The sequence below is a fragment of the Mesoplodon bidens genome, assembly GCF_964165515.1.
Source record: "Mesoplodon bidens genome assembly, chromosome: 15".
NCBI lineage: Eukaryota > Metazoa > Chordata > Mammalia > Artiodactyla > Ziphiidae > Mesoplodon > Mesoplodon bidens.
The window spans coordinates 65,496,958-65,514,982 of record NC_138171.1 but is presented as its reverse complement, the minus strand read 5'-3'; the positions used below and the strand labels follow the sequence as shown (position 1 = coordinate 65,514,982).

General features: G+C 48.6%; 1 protein-coding gene across 4 annotated transcripts in view; it reads left to right on the top strand.

Annotated features, from left to right (window-relative positions):
• Nucleotides 1-3,168: 3,168 nt before the first annotated feature.
• MAPK8IP3 (mitogen-activated protein kinase 8 interacting protein 3) overlaps nucleotides 3,169-18,025 on the top strand; it is a 48,497-nt gene continuing 33,640 nt past the window's right edge. For 3 of the 4 annotated variants that reach the window (XM_081257098.1, XM_081257102.1, XM_081257101.1), the window contains exon 1: nucleotides 3,262-3,703. In XM_081257098.1, the coding sequence (XP_081113224.1) occupies nucleotides 3,386-3,703 (318 nt within the window). In that variant the 5' untranslated portion in view covers nucleotides 3,262-3,385. Of the gene's footprint in view, nucleotides 3,704-18,025 lie in introns of all 4 variants that reach the window. The other variant, XM_081257099.1, reaches the window with a different exon arrangement.

Below are 18,025 nucleotides of genomic sequence, written 5' to 3'. Positions count from 1 at the left end.
TGTGCATGCAGGTGGGCGGGTGGACATGTCCGTGTGTTTCCTCCACGTCCATTCCCCAGAGTGCCTGAACTCTGCTCCTTCCCTTGTAGCTTTTCATTGGTTGGAGGGGTTTGCCTTTTTTTTTTTAAACCAGAAGATGCCAAATTAATCTTCTCAAAGTTTATGGATTTAAGTTTTTTTCATTTGAAAACCAAAGAGTTGGCTTTGAATAGAATGGACAGGAATGTGGCAGCGTTCTTTCAGTTTACGTAAATTGAAGGTAATAATTCTTTTTCCACTCTTAACACCACTTGTTTTCCTGAAGAATTTGCCTCTGAGTTGACTTTGAAACTTCCATGAAAGCCTGACAGTGAGTAGATGACGTGCTGAGCTATTAGAATCTGCCTGTAGATTCAGGTCCTGCAGAGAAAGCATAGATTTTTCTTCTTTCTTATATATTAGCTATTTTCATATGTCCTACAAGAAAACTTAATATCTTTAAGTGTATTAAGTGGACTCAGGGTGGTGGAGCTTCTCAGACTGCCTGCCTGGAAGAGCTCCACTAGAGGAGGCTTCCTTCTAGAAGACTGCTGCATCAGGGCCAACTAACTGGACAGCAGTTCAGAAGGAAACCTAGCATGGGTGACCTGACACTGTCTTCACTTGTTCATCTGAGAGCATGTTCCCAGAACTGGGCTAGGCACTGGCACCAGTACATCACCTATTTGTAGCAGCTGCTCCAGCTGCAGGCAAGCACTGTGGTTTTGGAGTGTCACAGCCTGTTTGTCTCCAGAGGTCAGGCAGTGGCTGAGTCAGAGGAGCAAGGTGGGCTCCCCTGGATTATGGTGAAGAAGTGGAAGACATCTAAGGGTTCCCTCTTCAGGTCCTGTGCCTTGTCCAGAAATACACGGCTCTTTGGACAGAACATAACTTGTTCTAACATCTTTGTGAGTTGAACCCTGCAAGGATGTCTACACCTCCTATATTATCCCGTTCGTTTCTTCTGAACTCGTTATATTCTTAATTCTTAGCGTTCTTGGAGCTCATGAATGAAATATTCCTGTTCTGTGTGTGACTACAAAGTGCTATCTAAACTTTAACTTAGGAAGAAATGAGAGGGACATTACAGGGACGTAGGTGCGTTTTTAGCAGGCATTAGCGGTGGATACTTCGAAGTTAAAGTATTGATAGAACTTTTGAAACCTGTGTGCCCAACTTACATTTTAGGGTCTTGTAATGAGAAAGAGAAAAAGTTGAATAGCGTATTATCTTTACAAATTGTAAAGGAAGCAAGTTCTAATTCAGTTAGCTTGAGCTCTCAAGAGAGTACTAGTGTTCTTTAGTAAGCATCAAGAATTATCCAGCATATCATTTTGTTAAAACTCCTTTTTCTTTAACCAGTTTCAAGTAACAAATCTGCCCATACACGTTAATGGTAAAAACTAATAAAGTTGATGACAAGTCAGTTGGCCTCTGACTGTGGTAGTGGTGTCTGGCCTACTGTATTTGCTATTTCAGGAATTGAAAAGGGGCCATATTTCTTGGAAGGGCTTAGAGCAGAAGTCAGAAACATTCCCCAAAACATTCACCAGCTTTCTCTGTAACTTGCTTACCAGAAGAAATTATACATTTCCTCTGTTTGTCCTGGCTTATTTTGAGAATATAAAACAAGTCTATTGCATGCTTACTATTTGCTAGAGATTGTACTAAGCCCCTTTTGTGATCCTCATAACACTCCTAGTAGGTTGGTAATTGTTTTAGGCTCAGTTTTACAGTTAGCTAGGATCAAAACCCAGGTAGTCTGAATGTGAGACTGAAACCTCAGATCCTTTCTTAGTGGGATGGGTGAGCATCCATACAGCACAGTAGGTTGCAAGGGGAAAATTGTGCAACAGTATTTAGGGCATCACCTGCAGGAACGTTCATTGGTGCAATCGGGTTAGGATGAACTCCCCTTGAAGCATCACATCAGGTGAAAGGCAGGGGCAAGAGCATTTCTGTTAACACTAAGCTGTCACTCACGGGGTTTATGATCAGGATTCATGCCACCTGTGTGGCCCCCAAAGCTGAAAGTGTAAGTCTTAGATTCATGGTGTCCTCAGATACCAGAGAAAGAAAATGCAAATCAACTGGCTAAAAGTGGAAGAAATAAGGGCCTGTCAAAACTGGTAGAATATAAGAAAGTCAAACAGGACAAATGGAAATTAAAAATATAACTGTTGGGCCTCCCTGGTGGCGCAGTGGTTGAGAGTCCGCCTGCTGATGCAGGGGATACGGGTTCGTGCCCCGGTCTGGGAGGATCCCATATGCCGCGGAGCGGCTGGGCCCGTGAGCCATGGCCGCTGGGCCTGCGCATCCGGAGCCTGTGCTCCGCAACGGGAGAGGCCACAACAGTGAGAGGCCCACATACCGCAAAAAGAAAAAAAAAAAAAAAATATATATATATATATATATATAACTGTTGAGGGACTTCCCTAGCGGTCCGGTGGTTAGGACTCTGCGCTTCCACTGCAGGGGGTGCGGGTTCCATTCCTGGTCAGGGAACTAAGATCCCACATGCCGCGGGGAGAGGCCAAAAAAAAAAAAAAAAAGTGGAAATAAACTCAGCGTAGAGGTTAGACTACACATAGCTGAAGTGAAACTGGGAAATTTGAAGAAGTTACGCAACATCAGGACACAGAAGTGGACCAGGTGAGAGTTTGTTACTGGATTTTAGGATGAGACGGGCAACTTGCATTTAATTGGAATCCCAGGAGGGACCATGGAAGGCACAGCCGCTCTGAAGGGAGCCCTGAGTACCTACTACTGTGTAGGAGTACATACTGCTGTGCAGTGAGGCTACAAAGGCAAGTCTCAGTTAACCAGGTCAGCATCGCGGTCAACTCCGGAAGGGAGGGAGGGGCGCACAAAGATAACGGCCATTTCTTTGGAGGGAAGGGTGGGCACACGGACGCTCGCTTAAGTCTAAACCGTACAGTCATTTGTATATACTTAGGACATAACGCTGTCACTTTATAAAAGTCCACGCCTGCGTCGTGGGAGCTGGCAGACAGCTGCTCTGACGAGCCTGACCGGAAGCGCTTCCAGCCCCGCTCGGCCGAGCTTCTGGCCCGGGGACTGGCTTCCTCTATGTTAGGACCCCTGCAACCTCTAGCGGCGCGGCGCCGCGGGGCTCCGGCTGGACGGGCGGGCACCGCCCCCGCTGCCTGGGGGCGGGACTTCCGGGCGGCGGGGCTTCCGGCCGCTGAGCGACGGGCGCAGCATCAGCATCAGTATCAGCTGGCGGCGGCTGAGGCGACAGCGGCTGCGGCGCAGGCGACGGGCCGCGGCCTGCGGACTACGGGCAGCCGGAGCGGGCGGACGCGCCGGCGGACAGCAGGCCGCGCTGGCGGCGGCGGTGGCCGCGATGATGGAGATCCAGATGGACGAGGGTGGCGGCGTGGTCGTGTACCAGGACGACTACTGCTCTGGCTCGGTGATGTCGGAGCGGGTGTCGGGCCTGGCGGGCTCCATCTACCGCGAGTTCGAGCGCCTCATCCACTGCTACGACGAGGAGGTCGTCAAGGAGCTGATGCCACTCGTGGTCAACGTGCTCGAGAATCTGGACTCGGTGCTCAGCGAGAACCAGGAGCACGAGGTGGAGCTGGAGCTGCTGCGCGAGGACAACGAGCAGCTGCTCACCCAGTACGAGCGGGAGAAGGCGCTGCGCAAGCAGGCCGAGGAGGTGCGTGGGCCGGGAGGCGCCGGGGCCCCTCCCGGGGACCCCAGTCCTACCCGGCCCGGGGACCCCGCCCTTAGCCCCCGCCCTGCCCGGGCCGCAGCTCTCGCCCCGCCCATCCCACCAACGCCCCCGACGCCGAACCCGGCCCAGGGACTGATGCCTGGCTCCCCCATCCTCCTGGCCTGCTGCTCCAGCCAGGAACCCTAGCCCTGAACCACCTGGCGTCACTGGGGGACCTTGCATCCTAAACTGCCTCAGGCCTCCGTCTCCCCTCCATACCCACTTCTCATTGCAGACGCCAGTTCTTTTTGCTTTTGTGTGTGTGTTTCCGCAAACGCGTCCTAGACCCCAGTTACAACTTCTGGTTGCTGAAATTTTAATTTTAATTTTATTTTAAACCCTTCCAGAAAGGGGATTTCTGACCTTCTTATGGTTCTGCAGCCAGAAGAGGTGTTGTTAGATCTTTTCCTTATCTCTAATCCAATGTTTTGACGGTCTGTGACATGGGTGAATTTGGTGATTGAGGTAAACACATTACCAAAGCCACAGTTAGGCTGCTCCTCTGGCACCAGGTGAAAGACTCCAGGTTTCCGGAGGTGATTTCTTTGCCCTGTGATTCCCTCCGTTGGGAATATTGTTAGCTTATGTGGAAGATGCTGAGAAATTCCACTGTGGCTTCTGAGCAGTTAAAAGTAGAATTTTGAAGTATTTGATCGTGTTCTAGGATACCTCCATAACCTGGTAATCACTTATTTGTGAACCAGTTAGAAGAACCATGCATTGCAAGGAATACCACTTACCTTCATTCATTCACTATGAAATATTTAGCCCTGTTGTCAGACCCAGGTGGATTCAGGGGACCTGGGTTCTCATTCCTGCCTTGCCTTTGTGACCTTGTCCATGTCGCCTGCCCCTCTCTGGATTTTGATTTTCCTTCAGTCATATGAGTCAGTTGCCCTAAATGATCTCTAAGCCCTGACATTCTGTTGTTCCAGGCATTAGGTGATGGCTTTTTGGTTTATGAATGGGAAATTTCTTATTAAATGAGCTAAATTCCTTTTTAACTAATTTGGATTAACACATTCTTGATTTTAGTATTGAAATGGAAGACTGTTTCAGTATTTTGGCTTTTTCTTAAGCCAGGGCAGTTTATGTCCTCCTAGTTTGGTTTAAAGTGTGTTTATAAAAATTAAGAGTGCCTTGTATCGTTCCTACTTACGGTGGTTTATGTTGATCTTGGGTTTTTTCATTCATCTGTCAAGAGGCTGTTGCCTATTGATTGGGGTGCCAGGTTCCACCAAAACTGATTTAGGGCTCTCACCTTAAGGGAGATGCAAGAGCTCGTAGGATTTTAGAGTTCAGAGTGGCCACAGGCATTTACTAGGGAAAGAACTGGCCCCAAGAAGGAGTGGGGGTGGACCAAGGTCACATGCCCTAGAAGAACCAGGCCAAGACGCAGTCTACCCTGACCCCTGGAGTGGGCTCTTCGTTCCACTGCTGTGGGAGGTCAGAGAGCGTACCCCCAGAAGACTGGAGCTCTGGGGCTCCCCTCACTGGCCATGGGGCAGTGGCTGCCTCCCTCTTGCTGCGCAGCACCTCCCACTTCTCTGACTGCTCTCAGCGGCCATTTGATGCCTAACTGAGGTTTTGAGTAGGTTTGTTTTCTTTCATCATGTACCTATGTGGTCAATATAGTGGACGAGAAGGAACGAAAAGGAGAAAGATGGACAACCTTAAGGCTAAGAATCATAACCATCTACCTTAAAAATTTGCTCTGCATGGATGAAGCCCCTGCTCTGCTCTGCATGGTTCAAGTGCAGCTGCAAGCGAGTGTGGTTCTGACCTCCCACTTACGCCCCTGGACTAAGAGCTGGGGGTGCGCATGTGGTATGGAGGAGAGTGCCCTGGAGGCCGAGACCTATCCTTGCCCCAGCTATTAAGAGATGCTGAGCAGAGAGCCACAGAGTGAACAAAATGCTTGGCTGGCCGGCATCGAGGCTGTGATTTGATGCTAATAGTATGCCCTTGGAGAGACCTCATGGGATGTTACAACCAAGAAAAGGGTCAAAATCTGTAACCATTGTGGCATTCTAGCCCATTTACTAAATCCAATAGACATTCATTTTCAGTTTTGTGGAAAAGACCAGTGTACACTGTGGCCTGGCTTCTTTTTCCACGCAGGGCCTGAGATCCTAGATGTGTGTCTGATAACACGGGAGGCTGAACAGCATGGGCTGCAGGCGTGTGCGTGATGCAGAGTAGCTTCTGCCTCCCCGGCCACTCTGCTCAAGAAGCCTTAGTCAGTGCTGAGTAACCTGAGCCGCCTGCAGCCTTCTGAGCACACAGAATCTGCACATTTAAAAAGAAAGAACTTTGAGCAGAGCAAACACCTCTGCCCGTTGCTTCTTGCCCGTAATAACCACAGTGAGAGATTGCGAGTCTGTTCTGGTCCCAGGGTGACTGTCTCGATGGGAGTGACGGTAGCTAGAGGTGGTGGGGTCCAGGGAGGAGGGCCAGGCCCCAGAGTTTGCAGATGCTTGAGTGTCAGCCTCACCTTTGGGAGCTGCCCGCCCTGTGACCAGTCTCCCCCTCTCTGGCCCCACTGGTCGCTTCTGTAAAGTGCGTGGGTTGCCAGACGTGGCAAGTTTCTTTCATCTCAAGTGCCAAGTCCTGTGATTGGCTGTTGTTTGCCTGGTGAATTGCAGCAAAGCAGATCTAGCCAAGCCAGGGAAGAGCACCTTGATGAGGCAGCCTCGGGTGGCAAGCGTGGGGCATCTCAGTCTCTGACTGTGCGGGTTTTACGCTTGTCATCGAGACCAGTGAGTCCCGCTCAGACTTGCAGAGCTAAATGGATGTTGCTGGCTTCTAAAACCCCTACAGAGACCTTAAAAATGCTGAAGCTGTATCCAATACAAAGTTTTGAAAACCCACTGAGTTCTTTCCCATTAGAAAAGAAGGTTGGAAAGGGGCATTTGACCAGGATGGCCGGGAGCGAGTGGGCGCCCCTGGGCAGTGCTGCCCACCGTGGCCCCCAGGGAGGAGGGAGCAGAGGGCTCCATTCGCCCCAGTCCTGGGCAGCAAAGAGCCGTCCTCGCAGGGATCAGGTGCTAGGCTCACAGGAGGAAAAACAGTGTTTGCGAGAAAAGGTGTGAGTTTAGTAGCCATCATTCACCTTAAAGTCTTCTTGGCCCTAAGGAAACTACTGGTAACATCCCCCACTCATCACAAGCAACTCAAGTGGATGTTCTGTCCATGAGACATGGCTGTGGGTATTTGCTGATACCTCAGTGTCTGGTGTAAGGAAAGCATCCAACTGGAAAGTTTTACCCAAAACTGTGTTTTTCTAGTTGTACGAAAGTAATGCATTTTGTAGAAGAATATTTGGACAGGATGAAGCTGGAGGGGGCAGAAGCCATCATCCTACTCTATAGAGATGATCATTTGGCATTTTTTAACAAGTGAATTAATATATTGAATCAGAAGTTTTTCTTCTTGTGTCCCATATTACAAATAGTAAATTCACCCCAGCTTAGACAAGGTATGCAATTTCTTCTTCTGCCGTGTTGTCATATTAAAAGACAGGTTTTTGTTTTGTTTTGTTTTGGGTTTTTTTGGCCGTGCCACACTCAGCATGTGGGATCCCAGTTCCCTGACCAGGGATCAAACCTGTGCCCACTGTGGTGGAAGCGTGGAGTCCTAATCACTGGACCACCAGGGAAGTCCCAGGACAGTTTTTTTCAATTGTTAACTTTTTTTAGATGAAGCTGTTAAGATTTGGTGCCCGGAGCTGCCTTTCCTGGTTGCCTCTAAATACTGGTCCATTATAGCTCTCTTACCACAGTCACCAGGAGTACATCAGACTCTCCCTAAAAAATGAGAACAAATAGGCACAGGAGAGGGCTTGCCTGGTGGTGCAGTGGTTAAGAATCCACCTGGCAATGCAGAGAATGTGGGTTCAAGCCCTGGTCCGGGAAGATCCCACATGCCGCGGAGCCGCTAAGCCCATGCACCACAACTACTGAGCCTGTGCTCTAAAGGCCGCGAGCCACAGCTACTGATCCCAAGTGCCGCAATTACTGAAGCCCACGCACCTAGAGCCCCTGCTCTGCAACAAGAGAAGCCACTGCCATGAGAAGCCAGCACACTGCACTGAAGAGTAGCCCCTGCTCGCCGCAACTAGAGGAAGCCCGCACTCAGCAACACAGAATCAATGCAGCCAAAAATAAATAAAAATAAATTAAATTTAAAAAACAAAAAACAAATAGGCACAGGAGAGCAGAGAGAGGCGCCTTCCAGCCAGAGAGAACAGAACATGCGGAAGAAGCCCCACCGCCTTGCCAGGCTCGCCCAGCGGGAACCCTTGGAACCCTCAAGGCCCTGTGGTGGCCGTTAGGCAGCGGGGCAGGGACTGGGGCAAGTTAGTTCTCCCAAAACTAGAATTTCTAAGTTAAATTTTAAATCTTGTCTTTTTTTTTAAGTTTCTGTTTTGGAATAATTTATAGAAAAATATAGAAATAATTTATGGACAATCTCACCCAGATTCCCCAAGGTGAACGTTTTTCCACATTACTCTTCTCTCTCCATCTCCCTCCCTCCCTCCTGCTCCGCTAAGGCCTGAGGGCTCCTGCAAGTCCTATGGTGTCCTCAGTTCCCGATTGGCTTCTCACTTCGAGCTTTTTACAACCTTGACGATGTGATATCACAGGCCAGTTATCTTGCAAGATGTCCCTTAGTTTGGCTTTCGTGTGACCTCATGACCAGATGCAGGATGCAAGCTGGGGAGGGGCACTAGTGTGGGGGGCAGGGTCCCTTTTCCCAAGTTCCCGCTTGTCATGAGAGGGAGGATGACCTGTTAGTGCAGCTGAGGAGACCAGGAGCTCGGTGGTCAGCAGCCAGACGGCTGATGTTCCAGGCTTTTGCTCTGTTGAAAGTCAGGGCCCCAGGGGTCATCCTCACAACCTCCCATGTCCAGTGACTCACGAAGTCCTGGCTATTCTTTTGGCCTGATTTTTTTTTTGTACTTTTTGTGCTTCTTTTTTATCTCCTTTGCTGCCATCCTGGCTCGAGTCACCACTGTCACGCTGGTCCCCCAGCCACTTTCTTCCCCTCCCAACCCTTCTCCTGTGGCATGAACTGGTCCGCAGGCAGGTCCCATCTCCCACTCTCTCTTGTTCGTTAACTCAGTCAACTAAGCATCGTGAGGGCCAGACCTGCTGCCGGGGATGGGTCCGTGCTGCCCTGATGCAGGTGCTCAGATGGGGAGGTCCTGCCACACTGTCAGATGGTGAGAAAATGGCAACATGAGATGGAGAGCGAAGGGTATGGATGGGGACAGAGGAAGGGACGCTCCCAGGAGGAGACCGCCTTCTCCTGGGGTTCCCCATCACCCGCCCCCCGCATGCCCTGTCCCCTGCCCTTCCACTTCCTTCTTTCCCCTCTGCATGTGCTTCTGCTGCGCACACCTGACTCCCTCGTGTCTAGCACCGTGACATTCAGATGTAGGTGCTCGAGTGAGTCCCTGTCACCCCAGAGTCCCCACGTGGGGGCTCTTTCCTGGTTAGCCAAGGGGCAGTGCCCTTCTGGTTCTTCCAGCCCCAAGGCTGGTTCTTTTCTCTCTGACACACGTCCCACAGAGATGCCAGCTGCCTGTGCATGTGCAGGTGAGGAAGGAGGGCAGCCTTTCTCTGCTTCCACGTGCTGCACTGAGCTGTTGGTTCCTGGAGGGCAAGGCCTCTTTCTGTGGTTTTCAGCCATCCATCTGTCCAACACAGCTCTGTGTGAGGACAGAAATTTCTGTTCTGCTATGTGTCCACACGGGGCCACCGACACTTCACATGTGCCTCATGCAGTTCAGGATGAGTTTTTATTTTTATGTCATTTAAATTAAGTTTTTTTGTTTGTTTTTTTTTTCTTTTTGCGGTATGCGGGCCTCTCACTGTTGTGGCCTCTCCCGTTGCGGAGCACAGGCTCCGGACGCGCAGGCCCAGAGGCCATGGCTCACGGGCCCAGCTGCTCCGCGGCATATGGGATCCTCCCAGACCGGGGCACGAACCCGTATCCCCTGCATCGGCAGGCGGACTCTCAACCACTGCGCCACCAGGGAGGCCCTAAATTAAGTTTATTTTTTAATCAATTAATTAATTAATTTTGGCTAGGTTGGGTCTTCGTTGCTGTGCGCGGGCTTGCCCTAGTTGTGGCAAGCTGGGGCTACCCCTCGTTGCGGTGCGGGGGCTTCTCATTGCAGTGGCTTTTCTTGTTGTGGAGCATGGGCTCTAGGCACACGGGCTTCAGTAGTTGTGGCACGTGGGCTCAGTAGTTGTGGCTCCCGGGCTCTAGAGCACAGGCTCAGTAGTTGTGGTACACGGGCTTAGTTGCTCCGCGGTATGTGGGATCTTCCCAGACCAGGGCTTGAACCCGTGTCCCCTGCGTTGGCAGGCGGATTCCCAACCACTGCACCACCAGGGAATTCCCTAAATTAAGTTGAAATACCCACATGTGTCTGTGGCTAAGGTACTGGGCAGTGTAGCTGTGGGCGGTCTCGCTCAATCACTGTTCTGTAATGACAGGCAGTAAATGTTTCTTTGACCTGTTTCATAGCGTCAGGCAAGAAAGGAAGATGCTTAAAAGGTGGGGTGTTTTTCTTTAGTGAACATGTTCTAGAAAGAGGGGAGACCCCAAAGTGTAGCAGGTTTTGAAACAGGAGAATAGAAGAAAATATTGTGAGATGAGGAAAAAGAAAAAAAAGCATTGCAGCTATTTAGGAAACAGCAGAGAGGTGATGAAATTCTTGAAAGGCTGAGAAGAGGTCTGGAGGGAAATCCCAGCACCTAGAAAGCAGCTAGTGCTTACGGCGCACCATGAAATCTTCCACCATGGGCTTCAGTTCTGTTCCGTTCTTTCTTTGTAACAACTTTGTTGAGGTCAGTGCACTAAGCTATACATATTTGAAGTGTGCAATTTGGTGAGTTTTAACACGTCTACACCTGAAAAACCATCCTCACAATCAAGATAATGATGATCTCCATCATCCCCAGAGCTTCCTTGTGGCCCTCAACACTCTCTCCCCGCTTCCCCCATCCCTAGGTAACCACGGTCTGCTTTCTGTCACTGTAGATTGATTTGCATTTTCTAGAACCTTATATAAACTGAATCCTGCAGTGTACACTCTTTTTTTGACTGGCTCCTCTCACACGGCATAATGATTTGAGATTCACCCAGGTTGTTACCATTCTTTCATTCATCCGTTCATTGCTAGTGTAGCCTGCTGTGTGGGTGTCCATCCATCTCCTCTGGTGGAGCAGGAGCTCCCCGTCCACACCTGCGCCCTGTTTCTCGGGGACTTGGGAGGCTCCGGCGCAGCCTGTCCTGCCTGCAGCTGCACACAGGGAGCCCCGCTGGAAGATGGGCAGGGAGACCAAGCGGTTAGAATCAGTTGGTGGCCGGCTAGCGCGTCCTAAGAAAGCATCCCAGTCACCAGGGTGGGAAAGGCTCGACCCAAGGAAAGGAAATATTCACAGACACTTAGAGCCCGTGGAATCATAAGTCAGTTACCTTGTTTTGAGCGCCTCTCATGGGCAAGAGATTTGGGGAATGCCAAGATCAGTGGAGCGGACCTCCGTTGGCGGGGTTTGTGAGACAGGGGTCAGGGCATTTGGATTCTGATTATCTTCAGTGGTGGGTTCAAGGTGATGCCTTTTGTTCAAGTTCTCTGGGTGCCCTTCCTTCTCCCAGTGAATCGGACCCAGATCCGGGCAGGATCCCATGGGTTCTGCTCAAGCTTCTGGCCTCAGGTCTTCAGTGTACGCTTCTGGACAGCGAGACCCTGTGTCCACCAAAGGGCGACCATGGGCGTCCTCAGGTCTCTCCTGTTAGATGGAGTGAGAAGGATATAGAAGCCAAGTGGATTAGGAAGTTGAAGAAATCAGTGTAAACTGCTAAGAATGCTTCAGAGATGCACTTCCCTGGTGGCGCAGTGGTTAAGAATCTGCTTGCCAATGCAGGGGATATGGGTTCGAGCCCTGGTCCAGGAAGATCCCACATGCTGTGGAGCAACTAAGCCTGTGTGCCACAGTTACTGAGCCTGCGCTCTAGAGCCCGCAAGCCACAACTACTGAGCTCACGTGCCACAACTACTGAAGCCCTTGCGCCTAGAGCCCATGCCCCACAATAAGAGAAGCCACCACAATGAGACGCCCACGCACCGCAATGAAGAGTAGCCCCCGCTCACCACAACTAGAGAAAGCCCGTGTGCAGCAACGAAGACCCAATGCAGCCAAAAATAAATAAACTAAAAAAAAAAAAAAAAAAAAAGAATGCTTCAAAGAACACAGTCTACTTGAGAATAACTTCTCCCAGAGAAATTTCTTCCAGGACGGGGCATTTACAGTTTTTGTCTTATCTTCCTTTTTCTTATTTCCCCCCAGAACCAATCATGTCATATATCATAAATAATATAATAAATGTAATGTATATTTTAAGATACAAAGTATATATTAGTATCTAACATAAAATACTTAAATAAATATGTAATATATTAAAATATGTATTTTTTACAGACATCTTTCCTATCTTACCAATTCTTTTTTTTCTTTTTAATATTTCTTTTTTTAATTTATTTGGTTGCGCCGGGTCTTAGTTGTGGCAGGTGGACTCCTTAGTTGCAGCTCACAGGCTCCTTAGTTGTTGCATGCGAACTCTTAGTTGTGGCCTACGTGTGGGATCTGGTTCCCTGACCAGGGATCGAACCCAGCCCCCCTGCATTCGGAGCGTGGAGTCTTAACCACTGAGCCACCAGGGAAGTCCCTATCTTACCAATTCTTGAAAATCATTGTGAGTTAAACCAATGCCATTTGTTGGGATTCATCTCAAGCAGATGCTGAACCAGTGGTTCCTTTAACCTAAATGAGGAATCTATGCTTTTTTAAAAATGAATCCAACCTTGTTCTTGGGTTCCTGCACAGTGGCGTGATCTCAGACGTGTGTCTAAAACTTGAATGCAGAAATGCCCTTCCCTCCCTCTGTCCACCTGCCCACACTGCATTTTAGATGTAAATGGTAACAGTCATGGAATATGGGAAAAGGCTGGGAAAAAAAACCTCTGAGGTTTGAGGTCTCATAAGTTCAGCACCCCTGTGAGCGCCCAGTAAATGGTGATCATGATGGGAGTGACCGTCAGGAGCAGGGAATTAATTACCCGTCCATAGAGGGCGTCTCCCCTGGGCACAGAGCCTGTGCCCAACACCCCAGTGCACCACTCTGCCTAAGATAAAAGACCCAAAAAGAGCGTTTTTCTTTTGGACATTCACTCTACCACCTCACCCCCAGAAAGGAATTACATGCAAAAGAACAAAATCTTTGATTCCTGTTTTATTTCTAACAATTCAACCAGAATTGAATTATTTCCTATGTGTGACCCTGGCCTAAAGGACATATAAGAGGGAAGGATTGGATTTAATGTCTTAATTTACTTTGCCTTTAATTAAAATAGCCTTCAGGGCTTCCCTGGTGGCACAGTGGTTGAGAGTCCGCCTGCCGATGCAGGGGACACGGGTTCGTGCCCCGGTCCGGGAAGATCCCACGTGCCGCGGAGCGGCTGGGCCCGTGAGCCATGGCCGCTGAGCCTGCGCGTCCGGAGCCTGTGCTCCACAACGGGAGAGGCCACAACAGTGAGAGGCCCGCATACCGCAAAAAAAAAGTAGCCTTCAATTATGAAAGTTACCAGAATTCTAATGATTATGTTATAAAAGAGTGTTTACCTAGTAATCTCTCTTGCATTCTGGGATTAGGAATGCTGGCTTCTGTTGTCTTAATTTTATATTTGACATGAAAAGTCAGTTTATTTCTTTTTTAAAAAATAAATTTATTTATTTATTTATTTTTGGCTGTGTTGGGTATTCGTTGCTGTGCGCAGGCTTTTTCTAGTTGCAGCAAGCAGGGACTACTCTTCATTGCAGTGTGTGGACTTATTGCGGTGTCTTCTCTTGTTGCAGATCACGGGCTCAGTAGTTGTGGCTCACAGGCTCTAGAGCGCAGGCTCAGCAGTGTGGCGCACGGGCTTAGATGCTCCACGGCATGTGGGATCTTCCCAGACCAGGGCTCAAACCTGTGTCCCCTGCATTGGCAGGCGGATTCCTAACCACTGCGCCACCAGGGAAGTCCCGAAAAAGTCAGTTTATTTCTTAAGTTTGGTTTTATGCATGAGTTAGCTAGAATGATCTCATTCCATGGGATACTGAGAGAAGCTTCCTCTGGTTCCTGGATTTTTGGAAGTTCCCACACTCTCAGGTTACTTCAGTATGTACCTTGAAATTCACCAAAAAAGCAAATTCTGAAAACCAAAGTTGAATTTAATTTTAAAACAGCAATTTGTTCGTAAGAGGGAGGGGTAGAAGTATATCTTAAAAACAAAATCTAGGGGCTTCCCTGGTGGCGCAGTGGCTGAGAGTCCGCCTGCCGATGCAGGGGACATGGGTTCGTGCCCTGGTCCGGGAGGATCCCACGTGCCGCGGAGCGGCTGGGCCCGTGAGCCATGGCTGCTGAGCCTGCGCATCCGGAGCCTGTGCTCCGCAACGGGAGAGGCCACAACAGTGAGAGGCCCGTGTACCGCAAAAAAAAAAAAAAAAAAGAAAAAGAAAAAAAGGGAATTATGGGGGCTTCCCTGGTGGCGCGGTGGTTGAGAGTCCGCCTGCTGATGCAGGGGACACGGGTTCGTGCCCTGGTCTGGGAGGATCCCACATGCCGTGGAGCAGCTAGGCCCGTGAGCCATGGCTGCTGAGCCTGCGCGTCCGGAGCCTGTGCTCCGCAACGGGAGAGGCCACAACAGTGAGAGGCCTGCGTACCGCGAAAAAAAAAGGGGGGGAATCATGTAGTAGATTGGTATTTAGCAGTAAGAATCAGGTATTTCCTAGCTCAGTGTTCATGTTAAGACACCCTGGTACCTTTTCCTCAATTGTTAGTTGCTCCTCATTGCTCTTCGGGAGGCTCCAAAGATTTGTTGTGAGGTGGCCTTAAACCTCTGTGTGTTATCAGGTGCTAAGTGACATTTTGACTAGACTCGGTTAGACAGATGACAATTCCAGACAAACTCAAATCTGTAGTGCATGTAATTGGCGTGTGTACGAGTTTTTCACTTTGGCATGTCTCAGACGGTAGATTCCTTCTGTTTCACAGTCCAGTACCAGGCAGACCCACTCAACCCAAATGCTGTTAAAAATTTTATTCTTCTCATTTCCATTCATATTGGATAAATTGAATTGGACAAATTCAATAAAAATTGAAAAATATTTAGCTTTCTTATGGACGACTTCCTTATAGAGATAACTTACCCTGTCCCCCACCACTGAAAATTCTTGATTTTCTTAAATCTAAAGTAAATGATCTGTAAATAAAAATATTTTCTGCTTCCTTGAAAACATTTGTTGAATGTTTTGTGACTCTAACCCAGTTACTAGAGTTCCCTCCTGACACCTCCCCCGCCACAGCTGCCTGCCTCGTTTTGGAGGAGAACTTGTATTTTCCTCACTTATTCATTTAACCACCAACCACGAAGCCCCTGCTTTATTCCATCAACTACGCCTTACTTGTCCAGGTGATTCTTATTTCATCCCAAGTCTAGCCCCAAGCATTTCCTCATAAAAAGCAATGATTAAATATCTGTTTAGTCTTGGCCAGGCACTGGTCCTTCATGTTATTTATCCCTCATAATATTTGATGAAGGTGGCATTGCATCTTCCATTTCAGTTAAACAGTTAGCTTGCATTTTTGTTAATTAAAATTACTGTAATAACGTTGAAAGAGTTTTTTCAGGAGGGGAAGAAAGAGGATGCCTTTTAAGCTGCAGAACAGCATATTGTGTTTGTGATGTTTTCGTGGACTTGGAGCCCCTGACATGCCCCCTAGTCAGCTCTGTCTGGTTCGATGCTGTCCCTCAAGGTAGCGGGGAAGAGCGGTTCTTCCCCAAATGCCAAGTGCGGTGGTCGCCAACCTGCAGAGCCTGCAGGACCAAACACTGGTGTCCCAGTGTTTGATCCAGCCCAGCAGGGAAGCTGAGGGCTGGCCCTTTAGTATGCTCGTGGTCCCTTGTGGGTTCCTTGGGGCTTTTTGTTCATCTGGGGCATTGCTGCCACGTGATTGTGATCGTGATCACTCACACCCCTTGTCTGCGGGTGGTTACTGATGACTGACCATTCCCATCACAGGACTGTCCCTTGGCTCCAGGATTCCTTGTGCCTGGGAACCACAAGTGTCCTGTGAGTTCATGCCTCCCTGCCACTTGGGGTGCCCTCTGCCTTTGGCCTTGAGGACATTCATGTACACAGCTTACCTAGATGTTTTCTCTCTCAGTTAATATCTCTGTATTTCCTAGGGCTGAAAGGCCTTAAAATATCATAACATCAGAGGACTTCTTCATGTCACCTGGTTCGGGGCCAACTGCATCGGGGATCTCAAAGCATATCAGTTGTTTTATGGCATGACAAAGCTTTTTGGGACTGTCATCTACATTGGATTTTAACGATCACCTATCAGGATAGATTTAGGAACATCTGTCTGACCTTCTTAAGAATCTGGAGGAATTCCCTGGCAGTCCAGTGGTTAAGACTCCATGCTTCCACTGCAGAGGGCATGGGTTTGATCCCTGGTCAGGGAACTAAGATCCCACATGCTGCGTGGTGCAGCCAATCATCTTTCATCTAGAAATCTTTTTAGTTGACTCTCAGCTATGAAATGCAAGTAATATGATGAAATACAGATGGGAATTCTAGAGAAATGATGTTAGCACCACAGAACGCTTTTCTTTGTGTAAAACTTTGGTGCTCCAGCTTGGAGGTAGGACAGGGCTCAGTTTACAGAAAGGGAGCATTTTCCATCCTCCAGCCCCAGTCGCCCCGTCATTCAGCTCTTCACTGGCTCAAGATGAGCTTTCCATTCAGCCCAAGTCCAGCCCTGAGCATTTTGTCATGAAAAACAGGGACCCCTTCCTGAGGACCAGAGAACTGATGCTTTCTGACAGGCAAAATGTTGATTCAAAAAATAAATATATAAGTGATTCAGGATGATTCTCAACTTAATCTAGAACAATTCACAAGTGGGAGTAACCAAGAATATATTGAAAAGGAAGAGTTAAGAGGGTAAATATATATCAGCTATTAAAAGATGCTATTACACTACAAATTTAAAAAAACCTTTGGGGGCTTCTCTGGTGGCGCAGTGGTTGAGAATCTGCCTGCCAATGCAGGGGATACAGGTTCGAGCCCTGGTCTGGGAAGATCCCACATGCCGCAGAGCAACTAGGCCCGTGAGCCACAACTACTGAGCCTGCGCGTCTGGAGCCTGTGCTCCGCAACAAGAAAGGCCGCGACAGTGAGAGGCCTGCGCACCGCGATGAAGAGTGGGCCCCACTCGCCGCAACTGGAGAAAGCCCTCGCACAGAAACGAAGACCCAACACAGCCAAAAATAAATAAATTAATAAATAAATTTTTAAAAAATGATTAAAAAAACTTTGGTTACTGGCTCAAAAATAGACCAAAATATGTCTTAGAAGTTAGCATATCATAAAGGTAGCATTCAGAGCAATGAAGAAAAGGTAAATTATTAAGTAAATGGTGTAGAAGTAAGTAAACTTCTGTACTGTACACACGCAGACTACATCCTGGGAAAAGTACTTGCAGCGTAGAAGACAAATTCTTGAATGGGTCTAATAAGTCCTTACAAATTGTTAAGAAAAATAACCTGTAGTAGAAAATCGGACAAAGGACATAATGAGCTGTTAGATGTAGTGTATATGACTAATGAATTTATTCAGTCTCACTAGTAATCCAGGAGCTGAAAATTAAGACAATTATGCTCTGCCGTTTTCCCACCTGTCGGGTTGGCAGCACAGAGGCCATGGGGGCTCCGGGAAGGGCACCACCCGACCTGGGGGGTGTGGGCTGGGGTGCCCGTCTGGACTTGGGGAGCAGGATGCCACTGGGCAGATACACAAGTAGTAACAATAATAACGGACGTTTTAAAGCAGCCTGAAAGTCCAACAGGGGGCTATCAGTTGAGTAAACTATGCTCTGCAGACACCCACTGACAGGGGAACACACACCTGTTAGAAGTAGGAGTGGCAGAGCACAGTTCTTAGTGTGGAGAGACATTTCCAGTGTAAACGAGTGAATAAGTCAGGTCAAGATACCGTGTACAAAATGACGGCACATCCGCTCCACACACACACGTCTGGAAGAATGTCACCCAATTTTAACTGACCCTCTCTGGTTGGTAGATTATGGTTTTGTTGTTGTTGTTTCTTAACCATTGATAGCATGGCAGAATTATGGTTTTTT